Here is a 16,223-nt window from a genome sequence, read left to right as displayed (position 1 = left end):
GAAAGAGTAAAAATAGTTTGGCAGGTTGGTTTGTTAATGGCTAGAAGCAGGGAGAGGACAAATGCAGATGCAACTGGTTTTGAGGAAACTGAGAATGGAAGGGTTATGGTCAAGTGGAAGGACTGTTTGTTTGTTTTTTTCCCTCAACGAGCTTTTCAGAAGCTGATGTATGAGATGGGATGGGCAGGGTGGCAGGAAACTTCATTTCTTGGTTTCTGAGATAACTTTTTTTGGCTAGAGGGAGAAAGTCCACAGTGCCTGGGGCTCTGAGTGGGGCAGTCGGTGTCTGCAGGGTTTGGGGGTGTTGACCATTGTGTTTGTGAGAGCCGCAGCCTTGCAGTGTGCAGACAGGAGCTTGGGGCTAGACACCGTGCAGGAGCCAGGAGAGGCCAACCCAGCCAAGGGCTTGAGGATGGAGAGAGAGGAGGCACAGGCATCAGGGAAGGAGAGACTCCCAAGATGTTGCACAGGAGGATGTGTCAGAGAGGTTGGTCACCAGGTGCAGGCCTATCCCCCTTTTACCCCTCCCTCCCCTTGGAATGGCAGAAGGTGTTGTCTGCAGGAGCAACACGAGTCGCTGCTGGAGGAGAGAAGAGCACAGCACAGGCATTTCAGGTGTGCTAAGAAGAAGCATTTTCTCCTCCCCATTTCCTTCTTTGTTCCCCTTGCAGAGTCATTTCCGGCAGCTGTGCTCTCTTGGGGCTCTTGGTGGGGACGTGTGGGGTTTTTGGGTCTCTCTCACACAGGCAGGAGGATCGGTCTCAGCATGCACCTCAGGTATCTGATCCTCGCTGCCTTCCTGAGCCAACCACTGGGTAAGCACTGGCTTTGACTGATGGTATGATTCCTCTTCTTCCCAGGAGACCCTCACCCCCTCAACAGTTCTCTGCAGGGAGCTGCTCTTGAATTATGGGCAAAGGTTGGGAAACATCAGATCGCACAGGTGGTTTTGCACCTGCTGTCTCAAGATGCTGTTACTGCTGGCAAACAAAAGAAGAGAGTGAGAAGAAACAGCTTCTCTCCTGATCATCTTAGACCCCTTGCCTTCCTTTTCTCTTGCAACTCTCCACCTCTCTGTGCCTCTCTCTGCTGATCTGTCTGGGCCCAGTGTTTCACAGACAGATCATTGCAGAAGCTCTTTTCTATCTCGGCAGTACACATTTTCTGACTTTGCAACCCAAACGCACAGGACTTTTGAAAGCTGATGCAGGGACGTGAAAGCTCTCTCATCCCACTCACGTTCTTAGGGTGTCCCAGTCTCTCTCCTGGCTGGCACATGTCATGCAGTATGCCCTGGCTATCCATTCCTCCTGCATGTCCATAATGCCAGGGCTTCCTTTTCCCTCCCTTGACCTCGGAGCCTTCTGAGAGGACAAGGAATGGGGAGCAGGATGAAACATCTTTGCAGGAGTTGAAAGGTCCCTCACCCTGCTGGAGGTGTCCTGCAGCCAGCACAGGAGGGCCAGGCACTACAAGCTGTTCCCTGGAGACTCCAGGCAGCACAAGAGTGGAGACCGAAGACCTGGGTGAAAGCACAGCTCTCCTCTGGGGGTATCCCTGTGGGAGGTAATTGGCATTATTGTGCTGTGGGATCCACGCTGAGCTCAGGTCTCAGACCTCCTGCCCAAAGACACTCACCGCCTTGCTCTTCCCGTCCACAAGGCTCTTGCTGCAGCGCAAGGGACAGGGAGCCTTCTCCACCAACACTTTGCATTCCCTCTTGTTTTGCATCTCAGAGCCTTTCCCTGCACAGTCGCTGACCCTTGCTTTCTTCCAGGTACCATGGGGCAGATCACCGTCACCCAGCAAGAAGGACAAGTCACAGTAGAGGAGAAAGACACCTTCCAGACCACCTGCACCTACCAAAGCTCCAGGCCTAATGCCCTGCTTTGGTACCAGCAGAGGAAAGGCCAAGGTCCCCAGCTGCTCTCATATCAGGCAGCAGCTGGCCGCAAGCCGAGCGGCCGTCTCACCACGTCGCTGAACACCACAGGGAAATACAGCCTCCTGCAGCTGGAGGAAGTCGAGGTCTCTGACAGTGCCTTGTACCTCTGTGCTGTGCAAGACACCCTGGTGCAGGGAGCTTCCTTGGCTGTGCAAGAACCCAGGGGAGGGAGGGCATGTGGCTGTGCAAGGCTGAGCTTGGGGGAAGGCGCCCTCAGCTCTCTCCTGGCAGTGCTGCTTGCCCTGTGCACCCACAGCTCTGCAGGCAAAGATCCTGTGATGTAATGTTTTCTGTCCATCCCAGACATAAATTTATGCAGACACAGTCTTAAATATTCCCATACCGCACTAAAAAAAGGCGCAGTCTTATTGCCAATGCAATAAGTCACAGAGACTGCCACAGCCAAGGCACTGCTGTCAGCAGCACCCACATACAGGACCCACATAAAACACAAGCACAGACAGTCATATCCCCTCCCCCTCTGGGGCTGGCAAGGACAGGAGGTTACTAGTGAAGGCACCCACACAACGCTCTCTGGGTTCACAAGCACATGCACTTCTGCAGATCCACCCAGTAGTGGCACTGCTGCTCTGTCCACCCGGCATGCCTGCCCACATCCCAGGCCCCTGACCTGCCCCATGGTTCTCCTACTCGCCTCAAGTACTTCATGATCGTAGTCTATTGTGCGGTACACAGCTATCTGTCACATTGTCACATTTCAACTACTATGAAAATTTCCTCTGTGAACATCTTTCATAACCTTTCTCAATTCTCTCATTTGTTGTAGACACCCTGACGTGATCTCCCTTTCTGAGCAGAGGTGCAGATTCTTTAATTTTAAACACACCCCTATATCTGGTTTTCCAATCCCTTGCAGAGTTCAGAGTGTTCACATCCACCAACCTGGCTCTGATAGCTCTGTGGAAGCTCTGATGGTAGCCCTTCATAAACCTGAGCTCTCACAGAGACCCTGGGCCAGGGGCCAAGCCAGAGTTGGGACCATCAGTTGCATTGGGTCTAGGTCCTGATGCTCGTCGCCTGTGTCTAAACACCTGACCCCGCACTGCCTCCCACAGAGCCTGGCCTGGGGAGAGGTTCACCAAGAGCAAGCATGAACCACCCCATGCACCAGCAGAGGCTGGGGGCTGGCTGCCTCGGAAGCAGCTCAGCAGAAAAAGATGTGAGGTCCTAGTGGGCACCCAGCTGAACACGAGCCAGCAGTGTGCCCTTGCAGCAAAGAAGGTCCACTGCATCCTGCGCTGTATTACCCAGAGTGTAGCCAGCAAGTCCAGGGAAGTGATCTTGCTCCTCTGTTTGGGACTTGTGAGACTGTATCTGGAGCAGTGCAGCCAGTTTGGGGCTCCCCAGTCCAGGAAGGCTATTGATCAACAGGCGTGAGTCCTGTGGAGGCCACCAAGACGGTCAGGTAGCCAGATTCATGATGTGCAAGGAAGGGTTGTGAGAGCTGGGCTTGCTCACCTTGAAGAACAGAAGGCTAAGGGAAGACATACTTGCTGCCTACTACCACTTCACTGGAGGATACAGAGAAGATTGAGCAAGACTCTGGAGATAAACTATGATTAGAGTAGGGCCAATGGGCACAGGTGTAATAATGGGTAATTGTGATTAGATACCAGGGAAAAAACTCTTTCCATGAAGGTGGTCAAGTGCTGGAGTACTTTGTGCAGAGAGGTTATGGGATCTCTGTCATTGGAAGTGTTCAGAACTTGCCTGGACTCGGCCCTGAGTAACCTGACCTATTGAGAACCTCTCTGAACACAGGGTTGGGCTAGGTGGCTGCTGGAGGCCCCTTCTCCAGTCATCCCTCAGAGTGTTTCTCAGATGACCTCTGGCAGGAACAGCTCAGCGGTCATGGGGCAACCGGCACAGTCACCACATCTCATCCTTGGTGGGATGCCTGTGACAGATCACTGTTTCAATACAATTCCCGGTTTGCCCCTTGATGTCATAATGAGATCACTCATGACATCAAAAGTGAGTGGAGGGAATTGCACGCCCACCCACACAGGCTCATCCAAAAAGATGTATACAGGCACCCCCTCATGGGTGCACACGCATGCACCCCTGTACGCACACAGAGGTATGCGTACTCACAGGCATGCACACACACATGGTCCCACCCACATGGGCACAACCACACATGTGAGTTTGCATGCACCCAAAGGGCAAATTGTACGTGTGCACACACAGAGGTGTGTGTACACGTTTCCAAAGGAGTCCATGTGCAGACACATGCACAGTCACTCCATCAGACCAATGTGCATGCACAGATACTCAAACGCAAATGCTTAGATGTGGGTGCTCCTGCACGCATACATTTGCATAGATATATGTACAGTTCTGCACACAAATGATAATACATAAAAGCACACATCCACACACACCTATGCCCACGCACTTACATATATGCAGATCAATGCCACACACGTCCATAGTCACCTCCATGAAGGCACGTGCATGTGCTAAAACACATACACGCTCATGAACAGGTGTGCCCAAACACACACACACACTATTTGTACACAGTCACGCTTGCATGTGCATTACCCCAGGCACACAGATGTACATGTGACTGCACACATGAGTACAGCCAGATGAACATGTATGTGACCATGAATATGCACACACAACACTGAGAACCAAGGTGTCAGACACCAGCGCTCAGCCTCTTGGGATGATTCTAGCAAGTCCTTCAGACCCTACAGTTAAGGCAACAAATCAGGTGCTGGCCAGCCCCATCAGCTTCAGTGAGCTCAAGGGTTTGACAGTGGTTCACTCAGCTGTTTTCCTACCAACAGAGAGAAATGACAGCAGAGTCCAAGCTGTCATGGCCTTTGCAGACATTGAACATGTCCAAGTCCCAAGTCTGTGTGTGAAGGATGATTTAAAAACTCCAGAATATCCCTATTGCTCTAGGCCCCCCAAATGCCCATTTTACAGCCTTAGCGGCTCCTGCCTGTCTTAGTGATCTCCTCAAGGGTCTAGGACCAGCCCGCGCCCCTGCAAAGGGAGCAACAGTAACACAATCATGTGACAGCGGAGGGTTGTGTGCCTGGGACAAGCCAGACTCCCCTTGGGCTACAGATGCTGAGGCTGGGACATCAGAGGTGATTTGTAGTAGTGAGGCTTTCTCTAGACTCACTTTAGGGTAAATACTCTCTCTTCAGAAGGCAGAGAAATGCAGAAGTGACATTAATTTACAGAGCAGCTGGAAAAAATGGTTTGGCTACCCTGTGAATGTTCATGTATTCTTTTCTGTTGTTGTTCTCCTGGCTTTAGTTGATGAGCTGGCCTTTTTTCCCCTTGTGTTTGGCATGCAGGTGCAGGTGGTGTAATTGCCTGTAGCAAGTGGGAGCTGCCTGCAGCCTCCTCTGTTACCATGGGCAGGCTGAGTTTACCCTGTGGCCCAAGTTCTTATCTACAAAACAGTTACCACACAAAATATTATAAGGGTAAAGACTGTGTATTGGGTTTACGGGGCAAGGTTTTGGTCAGGGGGGCCTTCAGGAATGGCTTCTGTGAGAAGACACCAGAAGCTGCCCCCACGTCAGACAGAGCCAGTAACAGCCGGCTCCAAGACGGACCCGCCGCTGGCCAAAGTTGAGCCAATCAGCAACGTTGGCAGCGCCTCTGTGACAACATATTTAGGAAAGGGTAAAAAATGCTGTGCAGCAGCCGGGAGAGAGGAGTGAGAAAATGTGAGAGAAACAACTCTGCAGACACCAAGGTCAGTGAAGAAGGAGGGGGAGGAGGTGCTCCAGGTGCCAGAGCAGAGATTCCCCTGCAGCCTGTGGTGCAGACCATGGTGATGCAAGTTGTCTCCCTGTGGCCCATGGAGGACCATGGTGGAGTAGCTATCCACGCTGCAGCACATGGAGGACCTCATGATGGAGCAGGAGGACATGTCCTAAAGGAAGCTGCAGCCCATGGAGGACCCGTACTGGAGCAGGCTCCTGGCAGGAACTGTGGCCCATGGGGAGGAGCCCACACTGGAGCAGTTTTTCCGGCAGGAGCTGTGGCCCATGGGTGACTCCCGCTGGAGCAGTCTGTTCCTGAAGGACTGTACCCCGTGGGTACAGTCTTGAAGAAATGCAGCCTGTGGGAAGGACCTGTGTTGGAGAAGTTCATGAACGACTGTGTCCCGTGGGTGGGACCCCATGCTGGAGCAGGGGAAGAGCATGAGCAGGAAGGAGCAGCAGAGATGAAGCATTATGAATGCATTATGAATCTCTGTGTCCTTACCTTCACCCACGAGTTTTTCGTTGTATTTTCTCTCCTTCTCTCATTGATGGAAGAGGAGTGATGGAGTGGCTTGGTGGACACTTGGCAGCAAGCCGAGGTCAACCCACCACAGGCAGTTTAAACAAACATTAGTGGTGAGAGTACGTGTGGAATAGCAGTGGTTCTGAGACATGCTTTCTTAGCCATAATGCCCTCTCGGTGGAGAACATTGGTGTGGGCATTTCCATTCTTCCACTTCTACACTTTGGTCAAGACATTTGCACTTTCCTGCAGGAAATAGGATATGAGACTGTAGTGGCTGCCAAGAGACATTTCCACTGATCCAAAAGGGATGAGGTTTACATGTAAAAAAATCCTCTCCCCCCAGAATGGCAGGCAATTCCTGAGCACAAACTCTCTGGGGGGGACCAGTGAAGCAGTCAAGAGCTCTGAGCCTGCCTGCAGCTCTCTTGGGAAGTGCACCCAGTAACCTCGTCCTTGCTGATCTTCATGTTCTCCTGCATGCTCTGTATCAGAGCAATTTGATCTCCCTCAGAAATACACCGTTTCACTGTCCCCATGTCTGTGCTGACTGCCCTCAGCTCCCACAGGCTTAGCTCCAATTTCCACATTCAGCAGCTACTCCTTGTACTAGCATGTCCCTGTTACTGCTGCCCATGCCTGCTGGCCATGGCCCCTAGATTGGGCGGTGGAGGGGAGAGGAAGGTGGAGTAGAAGCCATGGGCGTTCCCAGAGGCTGTTCCCTGCATTACCACTCCTGCTATTCTGCAGAGCAAAGCATCTCCAGGACCCCCACGCCCACCGCCCACCATCCCAGCACAGCTCCGACCATAACAAGAGGAACACCCTTCCTCAAGAGCTCATGGGGCTGCTGACCCCTCAGGGCCTCCTGCCTTTCTGGGCATTTGTGGGCAGAGACACAGCAAGGCAAGGCCTGATGGTCACTGGCAGCAGAGCAGTCAGGGATGTCTTCCTCAGCTCCAAGGGACAGTACCCAAAAGAGGCACCCCTGCATGGTGCCCCAACCTCCCATTCCTCTGTGAATGGAGAAGGGTCTCCTTGTGCCCTCACCCCCTTCCACCCCAGAGCAACACCTTTCTCCTTTGGCAGCCTGGGGAGTGTCCACAGAGGGAAGGACCACATGGAGGCCAGGCTTGAATGCAGCAGAACTTTAATGAGACGAAAGAGGGAAGGGAAGTCACTCCAAGTGGAAGTCAACAGTGCAGGGAGCACCGAGGGCAGCAGAGAGTCTGCGCTCCTTGGCTGTGGCATAGTTCCTGCATGATGTTTGTCTGCCTGCCCCACAAAAGGGGAGAAGCCAGATGGTCCCCACCAGGCTGGCCTTGGGAGGACATTGCAACCCAGGGGAACCAAAGCAAACAATGAAAAGGGAGAGAAAGGCAAGTTCGGTCAGCTATCCTGCAAACAACATCCAAAAGATCGATCCTCTGCCCAGCACCACATTCTGAGTTCCTCAAGATGTCTCCGTGGGGCTTTCCCAACGTCCTTCTCAGAGGAGGCACCTTCTGCCACAGTAGCGGCTGGAAATGCCAGAGAGGTCAAAGCTCCCAGAGGTGATGGGCACTCCCTCAGAGCTGAGGATGCTGCCAACAGCAGCGGAGGTGGAGGAGCCCACAACGGTGTTCTGCGGGAAGGAGCTGAGGATGGGGCCGGGCAGGGTCACCACCACGGGAGAGGGCTGGATGACGACGGTGGAGTTCTGGCACTGCCTGACACAGGGCTCATTGCAGCTGTTGGCCAGCGGGGTCGGGCCGCAGGGCTGGCAGGGCTGGCACTGGTTGGAGCAGGACATGTCTCTAAGGGTGGAGGTGCCCCTGGAAGAGAGAAACAGGGAGGAAGCAGAGCACAGGTGTGGGTGAGGAGCAGCCTGGTTACCCTGTCCCAAAGGAGCCAAGGCCACCAATGAGTGGGAAGTTGGAGGCCGTGCCAGGAAACACACAGTCTTCATTGCCTCATCTGGCTAGGGTCCTGCAAAGAGCAGCCTGACCCAAGGAAGCTCTCTCCTACTGCGTAAACCAAAAGCCACCAAATCATGTCCCAGCCTTTCTCTAAGCTGACCTTCTCCCCGCTTCCCTCTGTCATGACAAGGCGCTCCAAGCCCCAACATATGACAAAGCCATCATCAGCTGAGATGTCCATCAAGTGGAGATCTCACTTTGGAAGAGAAGGAGAAGGGGTTTCAAGACTCACCTGGTTCCCAAGGAGAAGGAGGCAAGAGAAGTGGATGAGAGAGCAGGGACTTGGGCTGCCTTTTATACTGGTCCTTCACTGTCGCAGGACCAGAGGCACCCTTTGCAGAGGTACCAATTTTCTGACAAGCTCATCTTGAATGCAAACCATCCCAGCTAATGATATGGGCTGTGCTTTCATTTCCTGCACCGCTGCCTTTTCATTTCCAGGTTTGGGCCATGCCCATTCCCCTGTGAAGGCTTCTTGTGAGCACTGGGATGAAAGGCCCCAGGATTTCTCAGGCAGGAATGCAGCAGTGCGGGCAGAAGCTTCAGCTCAAGTGCTGGATGGGTCCAGAGCAGGCAATTGACATCAGCCTGGATCACTCCGGTGGGGCTGTTTCAAGTGCCATTCTCGGGAAGAAGCTCCAGCAATCCTCAGCTGGATGCCCAAGGACTCCTGTGCATGAGGACGTACCCTATCCTTCTCTTTCCCTCCCTCCTCAGCTCACCCCGATGGTCCCTTGTGGTTGCCTCCCCAGATGTGTGCATTGTGCTGCTAGGTTTTGACCCCATCCTGCCTAACACTGCCCTCAGGAAAAATTTCTGGCCGGTTTTGACTCATCCCCTCTCTGTGCAGTCTGTGAGTACACAAACAATGCCATGGGCATGCCTGGGGCCTTTTCCTTCCCCAGAATGCTCTAGCCCCGCTGCGGTTCTCCCCAGCTGTCCTCAGCAGAGTCCACGGTTGGTTGTGTTCCTATGTATGTTCTTGTGTTTTGTGCCCTTGTGAACAACTGTGTTTGTATGAATGCACGTCGGTGCAAAAATTTGTGCATGATTCTACCCCAATGTGCATGAGCCTGTGTGTGTGTGTGTGTGTCCTTGTGTGTCCCTCATCAGGAGGGAGTGTGCTGCTCACAGCAGGGACACTCTATAGCACCAGAAAGCAGCAGGTTCCCAGAGTCAGAAGGAGCCCAAGTGCACTTGAACGGTGATGGCACCAGCCTGCCAGAGATCTGTCCAGGGAAGAGGCACTGAAATGCAGCCCCTGCCTCCTGAGCCCTCCTTTTCCTGCCCCTGCAGAGCTCACACTCTGCTGCTACCACTTTCAGGCTACAACAGGATGGTTTCACTCCAGTTTAGATTCTTAGCTTAATTCAGTTTAAACAATATTGGGAGTGCCTCAGCATGGCTGGCAGTTCCCCCTCCCTGCCTCTCCAGGCCAGGACACAGCTGCTAGAGAGTTCAAAAGGATGAGGATTGCTTTATGGCAAGGAGAAAAGCTGAGGAATCCTGCCCACCCCATGCAGGCCATCCTTGAGTCGATCTGCTTCCAATGCAGCATCGGTGGTGTCTGGGGTGGGACACAGGCCCCCCTGTAACCAAGCCAATGCCAAATGTACTTGCGCAGCCCATCGACCTGGTGGTATGTCAGGTAGGGGCTGAGACCTTGGATCAAACAGGTGCTGAATGAAAGGAACATGGAGTCTGATATTGCCATGCTGTGAGTGGAAGGACAGACCCTGCGGCTTGCACAGGGAAAGCCAAAGAGCTGATGACTGCTTTGATGTTCAGCCCCCTGCACCATCATGTCCTGCATTGGAATCTCAGTCTGAGCGCCCAGCAACTGCTCCTGGGAGGGAAGGGACGTTGGATTTGAGGTTGCATCCTCCAAAGCCTGCTGCTGTCCCACAGGGGTGTCCAGAAGAGACCCTCTTTCCAAGAAGGGCCATGCATAGTGTAGAAAGTTTCTGAGACCATCTCCCCTCCTGAATATTTGTCTGCCTGAGCTAAGGTCCAGCTTGGACTCAGTGCACTCGAGGGCTTCCCTCCTTCACTTCAGTGACCTCGGTGAGATCAGTAGCAGGGAGCTCTTCTGGGAGAGCTCAGCAAGACCTGATTCCTCTCTCTGTGGAGCTGCTTCTGAGCTGAGGCTCTAGTGTAGCCGAGGGCCAACCTCATTGCTTTCTCATGAGGTAACGGGCACTGTAGAAAAAGGAAAGGGCAGGGGAGGTGTGTACCTGGAGTTTAAAAGGGCCTTTGACACACTCTCCCGTACTTCCTGATGATGAATAAGTTCATTAAGAGGCTGATAAGGTGGGTGGAAAATTGGCTGGACTACCAGGCTCAAAGAGTTGTGACCATGAAGAAATGGGCTGACTGGAACCACATGAAGGCCAAAAAGAGCAAGGGCAAGGTTTTGCGTCTAGGGCAGAAACCAGACTATGCAGTCACACATGCTGGGGAGTCACTGTCTAGGAAGCAGATCCACAGCAAAGGATGGTTGCTTTTAGGAGACACTTAGCTGAACAAAAGACAGCAGTGTGCCCTTGCAGCCAACAGGACCAACTGCATCCTGAGCTGTGACAGCCAAATTGTTGCCAGCAGGTGCAGGAAAGCGTCCCTGCCCCCCTGTCCCATTTGAGACTGCATCCAGAGTACTGCTTCCAGACTGGGGCTCCCCGGTCAAAGAAGGATATCGACAACCTGAAGTGAGTCCAACAAAGGCAACCAAGGGGGTTAGGGCACTATCAGACATGACATGCCAGGAGAAGCTGAGAGAACTGGGTCTGCCCATCTTGCAGAAGAGATGGCTCGGGGGAAGCAAGACCTTCTTGCTTTCTACAATTACTTAATCAGCGGAGGCAGAGAAGATGGACTAAGACACTGGAAGTGCTCAGCAATAGGAAGAGAGGCAATGGACAAGCAACTGAGGCATGGAGAAATCTGATTAAGAATTAGGCTAAAAGAAATAAGAATAAGAACTGGAACGGGACGTTGTGCAATCTCCATCCTGAAAGGTGTTCAGACGTGACCAAACGCACAACTTTTGTGCACACTCACACTTTCATGTGCATTACCCTTGGCGCACACAGACACACAGACACAGACTGCTTGATCTCTTCCTTCAGGCTCCTACCTGAACTTTCAGGTGCCCCAGGCCCCTTTGGCAATGAGAGCTGGAGCTGAGAGGCAGCGCTTCTACAGCAGGGTATGTCTGCCTGAGAGGATACTCAAGCACCTTCTGACTTGGAGGGCTGGGAGAAGCCCAGCTGTGGCCTGACTGCGCAAAGAAGAACCTCCCAATGCTGAACAACTTCCCCTTGGCCCTTGCAAACCTGGAACACAGGAAGGGTCACAGTTTGGTGTCTTTCCTTGGGCTGAGCACTTTAACGACTTTAATTTGTCTCCCTGCAGAGCCTCCTCGTGGCAGAGGTGTGGAGTCCCAAGCACGCCTGCCTGCAGCAGCAGGGAGTTTTGCTCCACCCTCTGCACTGAGGTTTGGTGGGTGCTTTGGGCTGGCCGAGGGAGGAGAAGTGGTGAACTCTGAACCTTCAGCTGCCTCTTTCTGCGAGGTCCCTGGACATGCCGTGCATGAGATAGTGTGACATGGTCCTGATTTTCCTGGCAGCCCTGGTGGGACTGGCATATTTTGGTGAGACCCAAGGTTCAGGCTGGGGAGGAGCAGGGCAAGAGGTTGTCCTGCCAGTGGTGGAAGGGGAAATTGGAGGTGTGACTCTGCAGGAAACTGGGAGTCATTCTGTAGGTAGAGCAGGGACTGCAGGTGGGAATGGAAAATCATCTGGGAGATGTCAGCTGTAATGGGAATGGAAGGAGGAATAAGACTCTGCACATCCCTTCTAGTGTTCACAAGTACCTTTCTATGGGTTGTTTTTGCATAGGTGTTTAGAGAAGAGAGAGCTGCTAGGGCAGAGTCCAACACTAGAAATGGAAACTTCTCTCCCAGGCATATTTGACAAAACACTCTCAGCCTGTGTAGGAATGGCCCAAATTGTTAAGGGAAGGCTGGATCAATGCAAGGACTGTTGAAATTCCTTTCTGGCTTTACAGGCCATGTGCAGAAGGACTCTGTGCTCCAATTCCCTCCAGGAAGGACATTCCAGTCAGGACACAACACAACGTTGTACTGTAATTTCTCCACCAGCCATTCCAGTCCCTAAATCTACTGGTACCAGCAGCTCCCAAACCAGTCCCCTCAGATACTGTGTGGGTGCGCCAGTACAAAGCTCACATGGATTCAGGGAGGTTCTCCTCTGTGCTGTCTGCACAGGACTCCCAGGTGCTTCTGCGTGTGTGGCGATGTGGAGCTTCAGGACAGCGCTCTCTCTCTCTGCGTGCTGAGCCCACATCCGTGCCCTCGGTGTGCAGCACTGCGCAGGAAGGGGAGGTTGTACCCTGGGGAGCGACTCCCTCCCCACCACTGCTTGCATGTAGCTCTAAGCTCATCCTGCCCAGGAACTGCACACTGGTGCTGTGGTGAGGCTAGCTCTCTGCCTCACCAGCCTGTGCAGCAGGGAGAAAATCTGAGCATATTTCAATGAATCACACAATTGCTTTGGTTGGAAGGCATCTTTTGAGATCATGCAGTCCCTGTTCAAGCCAGGTCAGATAGAGCAGGTTGCCCAGGACCACGTTTGATCGGGTTTTCAGACTGGTGCCAACTACCTCTTCTCCTGTCAGTGGGCACTACTGAGAAGAATCTCTTCTTCATTCCCCCCCATCAGCTATTTACACACACTGCCAAGATCCCCCCTGAGCCTTCTCTTCCCCAGGCCCTCTCTTCTCTTCTGCCAGCCCTCTCAGCCAATCCTCACAGGAACGATGCTCCAGTCCCCGCGCCATTTTGCTGGGCTCGCTCCCACATCTTTCTTGTACTGGGGAGCCCAGGACTGGACCCAGCACTCCAGATGTGGCCTCACCAGCGCTGAGAAGAGAGGAAGGATCAGGTCCCTTGTCCTGCTGGCAATGCTCTTCCTCCTGCAGCCCAGGATGCTGTTGGCCTTCCTTGCCACGAGGCTGCATTGCCACAGCAGACACAGGAACACCCCTGAGCTGCTGAAACTGAGCAGGACACAGCAGTGAGTATTCAGGAGAAGTATCCCAGCTGCTTCTCCAGCTCTTACTCTTTTTTCAGCATCCACCAATGAGCACTGTTGGAGGAGGCGGCTCTTGTGGCTATACCTCCTAGCCAAGGAAGCCCAAGGAGAGAAAATGTCTTCCTAGCCCTGCCTCTGGGGATCACTGAAAGCCTCAACATGTGAGCAAGACCCATCAGCCAGGCAGTGGACAAGATTCCGTGTTCAAGCCCTTGAGCTGTCCCCCTGCTTTTCACATCTCTCCTCCAGCTCTGGGACTCAGCAGTGCTTGGCTGGGGGTGTGTGTCTGTGTCCCTGAGTCCCTGTGAGTTCTCTGCCCAACAGAAAACTGCTGGTGGCTGCATTTCTGGGATGTGCCTTTCTGGGATCTGGTTTGTCCCTCTGTGCACATGTCTCTTGTTATGCTAAGTCTGTTTTCAAAAGCAAAGATCTGGCCCTGGAGAGCATCTGTGGGGGAAGCTGACAAAAGCAGCCATGGTGGCAGGCCAACATGTTCTAATTACTGGAGTGATGTCAGCTCAGTAGGCCATGACAGCAGCTATTGGCAGTGAGGCCGTCTGAGGTGACAAAAAAAGCTCAGGCTTTGTGCAAGAGAGGGAGTGGCAGATACATCCAAAGGAAACATGAGCCCGAGGGAAAGAGAAGGAGGCAAAGAGAGTGAGGCACCTGGAGAGAAGTATCTGTATGAGGTACTGGAAGGTGGATGAGAAGCCCCGTTTTCACCTAGGTGGTTAAGAAAGCTATGGGTTGGATCCCACCTGGAGGTGGAATTCAGGTCTGTCCTCATGCTGGGGTGTACGTTAACACCTGTGGGAGAGGATTCAGGATCTTGCCAGAAACGTAGGACATCGGATAGGGAAACAATACATACATTGGAATATGTGGGCACAGATTATCTCATTCCACACATTTCAAGTGACCTGAGTGCTTTTTCACACCCACCCTACATCTGAGACTGGTCATTTGGCCAATCTTTCCCTTTTGCTTCACATTTGTAACTTCTCGGTCATCCTGAAAACTGAATGCTACAACAGTGTTGCTGCAGGTGTTGCAGGGAGACCCTTCAAAGGCTGAGCTCAACATGGGGCTTCTCCCCAGAGCCTGGACTCAAAAGACCCAATTTTCTCTGGGGACAGGAGCCTTTCAGTGTCTTGAGGAACTCACACACCTGAGGAACTTCAGCAGAGGTCACTGTAAGGGCGTGTGGAAGGTGAGAGCTGCTGGTTCACTAAGGCTGTCAGATCAAGTCCCTTTTCCTTTCAAAGGGAAGAGCAAGTAAAAGGGAAAGTGATAAACAAAGCACACAATGACACCAATCTCTGAGTAAGTGATAACGGAGACAAGGAGGGAGACCAGAGCTCTGCAGCTGCTATTGAGCCATTAGGAAACTGCAGGTGTGGCTTTGAAGTGGGTCAGGCTGAGTTTATGAGGATTATGGATGTTTGAGGAGGGTCCTGCAGGACTAGGCTACACTTATCAAGGAATGCTTAGGGGAAGGGTCAAAGGTGGGGGGAAGAGAGGACTGGAGAGGAGCAAGAGGAGGCAATAGAGAGGAGGAAGGGCAAAAGGAGGTACCTGCACCTAAGCAGGGGCTGGTCAGTGCACTTGTTGGGATGAGCCCTGCGCCTGATCAGTAAATTCAGTAACTGGAGGGACCCCATTGCATGTGTCTGTGTGAGAGGTCAAAGGACCGGTGACTGGAGGGACCTCAGTGTGTTTCTCCTTTTAATTTGTGAATTGAACCTGATGTGCATGGGGCATATTTCCAGCTGTCCTGGGCAGTGAGTGGGAGGAAAATGTGCATCTAAAGTCTGAGCCAGAGGTGGGTAAGGGAGCCCAAGGCCAGCATATGGATATTAGACAGGCTGATATTACCAAGCCATGGTAATGTTTGAGGGGTCCAAGAGTGTGGGGGTGATTGTGAGAGGAGCAGGTGGTTGCATGCTAGTGGTTTGCTAGTGAACCTCAGGCTGGCCTAGCCAGAGAGAAGGAGGAGACCCAGGTGCTGGGTAAGATGGCCCAGGCTCCAGGCAGGGCTATTAGATGGGCTGAGGACCCATGCTGATATTTGAGAGATACACGAATGTGGGTGTGCTTGTGAGTCCAGAGGGTGAGGTGGGGGGTGTTTTCACTAGGGAACTGCATATCACAGGCATCCTGGAGACAGTCAGGCAAAGGGCCACTCTGGATGGTGAAGAGACTGGAGCAACTCTCATGTGAAGAAGGTTGAGAGAGCTGGGACTGCTCAGTACGGAGAAGAGAAGTGTCAGGGGAGAGCTCATTAATGGGTACAAATATTTGGAGGGAGGGTGTGAAAAAGGTAGAGCCAGGCTCTTCTCCATGGTGTCCACTGAGAGGACCAGAGGCAATGGGCACAAAGTGAATCGCAGAAGATTCTATTTGATCATCAGGAATCCCTTTTTCACTGTGAAGGTGGGGAAGCACTGGCACAGGATGCCCAGAGAGGTTGTGGAGTCTCCATCCTTGGAGGCATTCAGAAGCTGTCTGGACATTGCCCAGGACATGTTGTGAGCAGAGACAGAAGCATCAAGGAAGGAGAGACTCCCAGGGTTGTGGTCCTGGGGTCAGCAAGGATGGTTGCATGTTGAGGACTATGGCTCGATTTCTCCTCTTAGCAGAAATGCAGAGATCCTCCTCTTCCTGTACATGTGTACAGAGTGCACAGGGCCCCCCGTCGTGCAAATGTTCAGAACACCGTTGGCTGAGGGAGCCGCAGGTGTTGCTGCTGGAGGAGGGAGAAACCCAGGAGGAGCACTTCAGGCACAGGAAGAACAGATCATTTCTCTTCCCCGCTTCTTCCTTTGCTCCCCCAACAGAGTCGTTTCCGGCAGCTCTGTTATCTCGGGGCCGGGAGGTGGTTTTCTGACTCTCTCTCACTCAACAAACAGGCGGGTCGGACTCAGC

At 52.8% G+C, this 16,223-nt stretch overlaps 1 protein-coding gene and 1 gene segment (V, D, J or C); one reads left to right on the top strand and one right to left on the bottom strand.

The window, feature by feature from the left end:
* The first annotated feature begins 766 nt into the window (after positions 1-766).
* Positions 767-3,696, top strand: LOC127026688 (T cell receptor alpha variable 1-2-like). The segment is given in 3 exon segments: positions 767-815; positions 1,778-2,096; positions 3,576-3,696. Coding segments are annotated over 3 exon segments (489 nt in total).
* A 4,022-nt stretch (positions 3,697-7,718) lies between these two features.
* On the bottom strand, positions 7,719-8,553 carry LOC127026687 (feather keratin Cos1-1/Cos1-3/Cos2-1-like). Its single transcript, XM_050912011.1, is given in 3 exon segments — positions 7,719-8,025; positions 8,385-8,506; positions 8,509-8,553. Coding segments are annotated over 3 exon segments (474 nt in total).
* Between the last annotated feature and the right edge of the window lie 7,670 nt (positions 8,554-16,223).

This window comes from Gymnogyps californianus, chromosome 28 (genome assembly GCF_018139145.2).
Source record: "Gymnogyps californianus isolate 813 chromosome 28, ASM1813914v2, whole genome shotgun sequence".
Lineage (NCBI taxonomy): Eukaryota > Metazoa > Chordata > Aves > Accipitriformes > Cathartidae > Gymnogyps > Gymnogyps californianus.
Note: the sequence above shows the minus strand (reverse complement) of the source record. Positions and strands in the feature narration are given on the sequence as shown.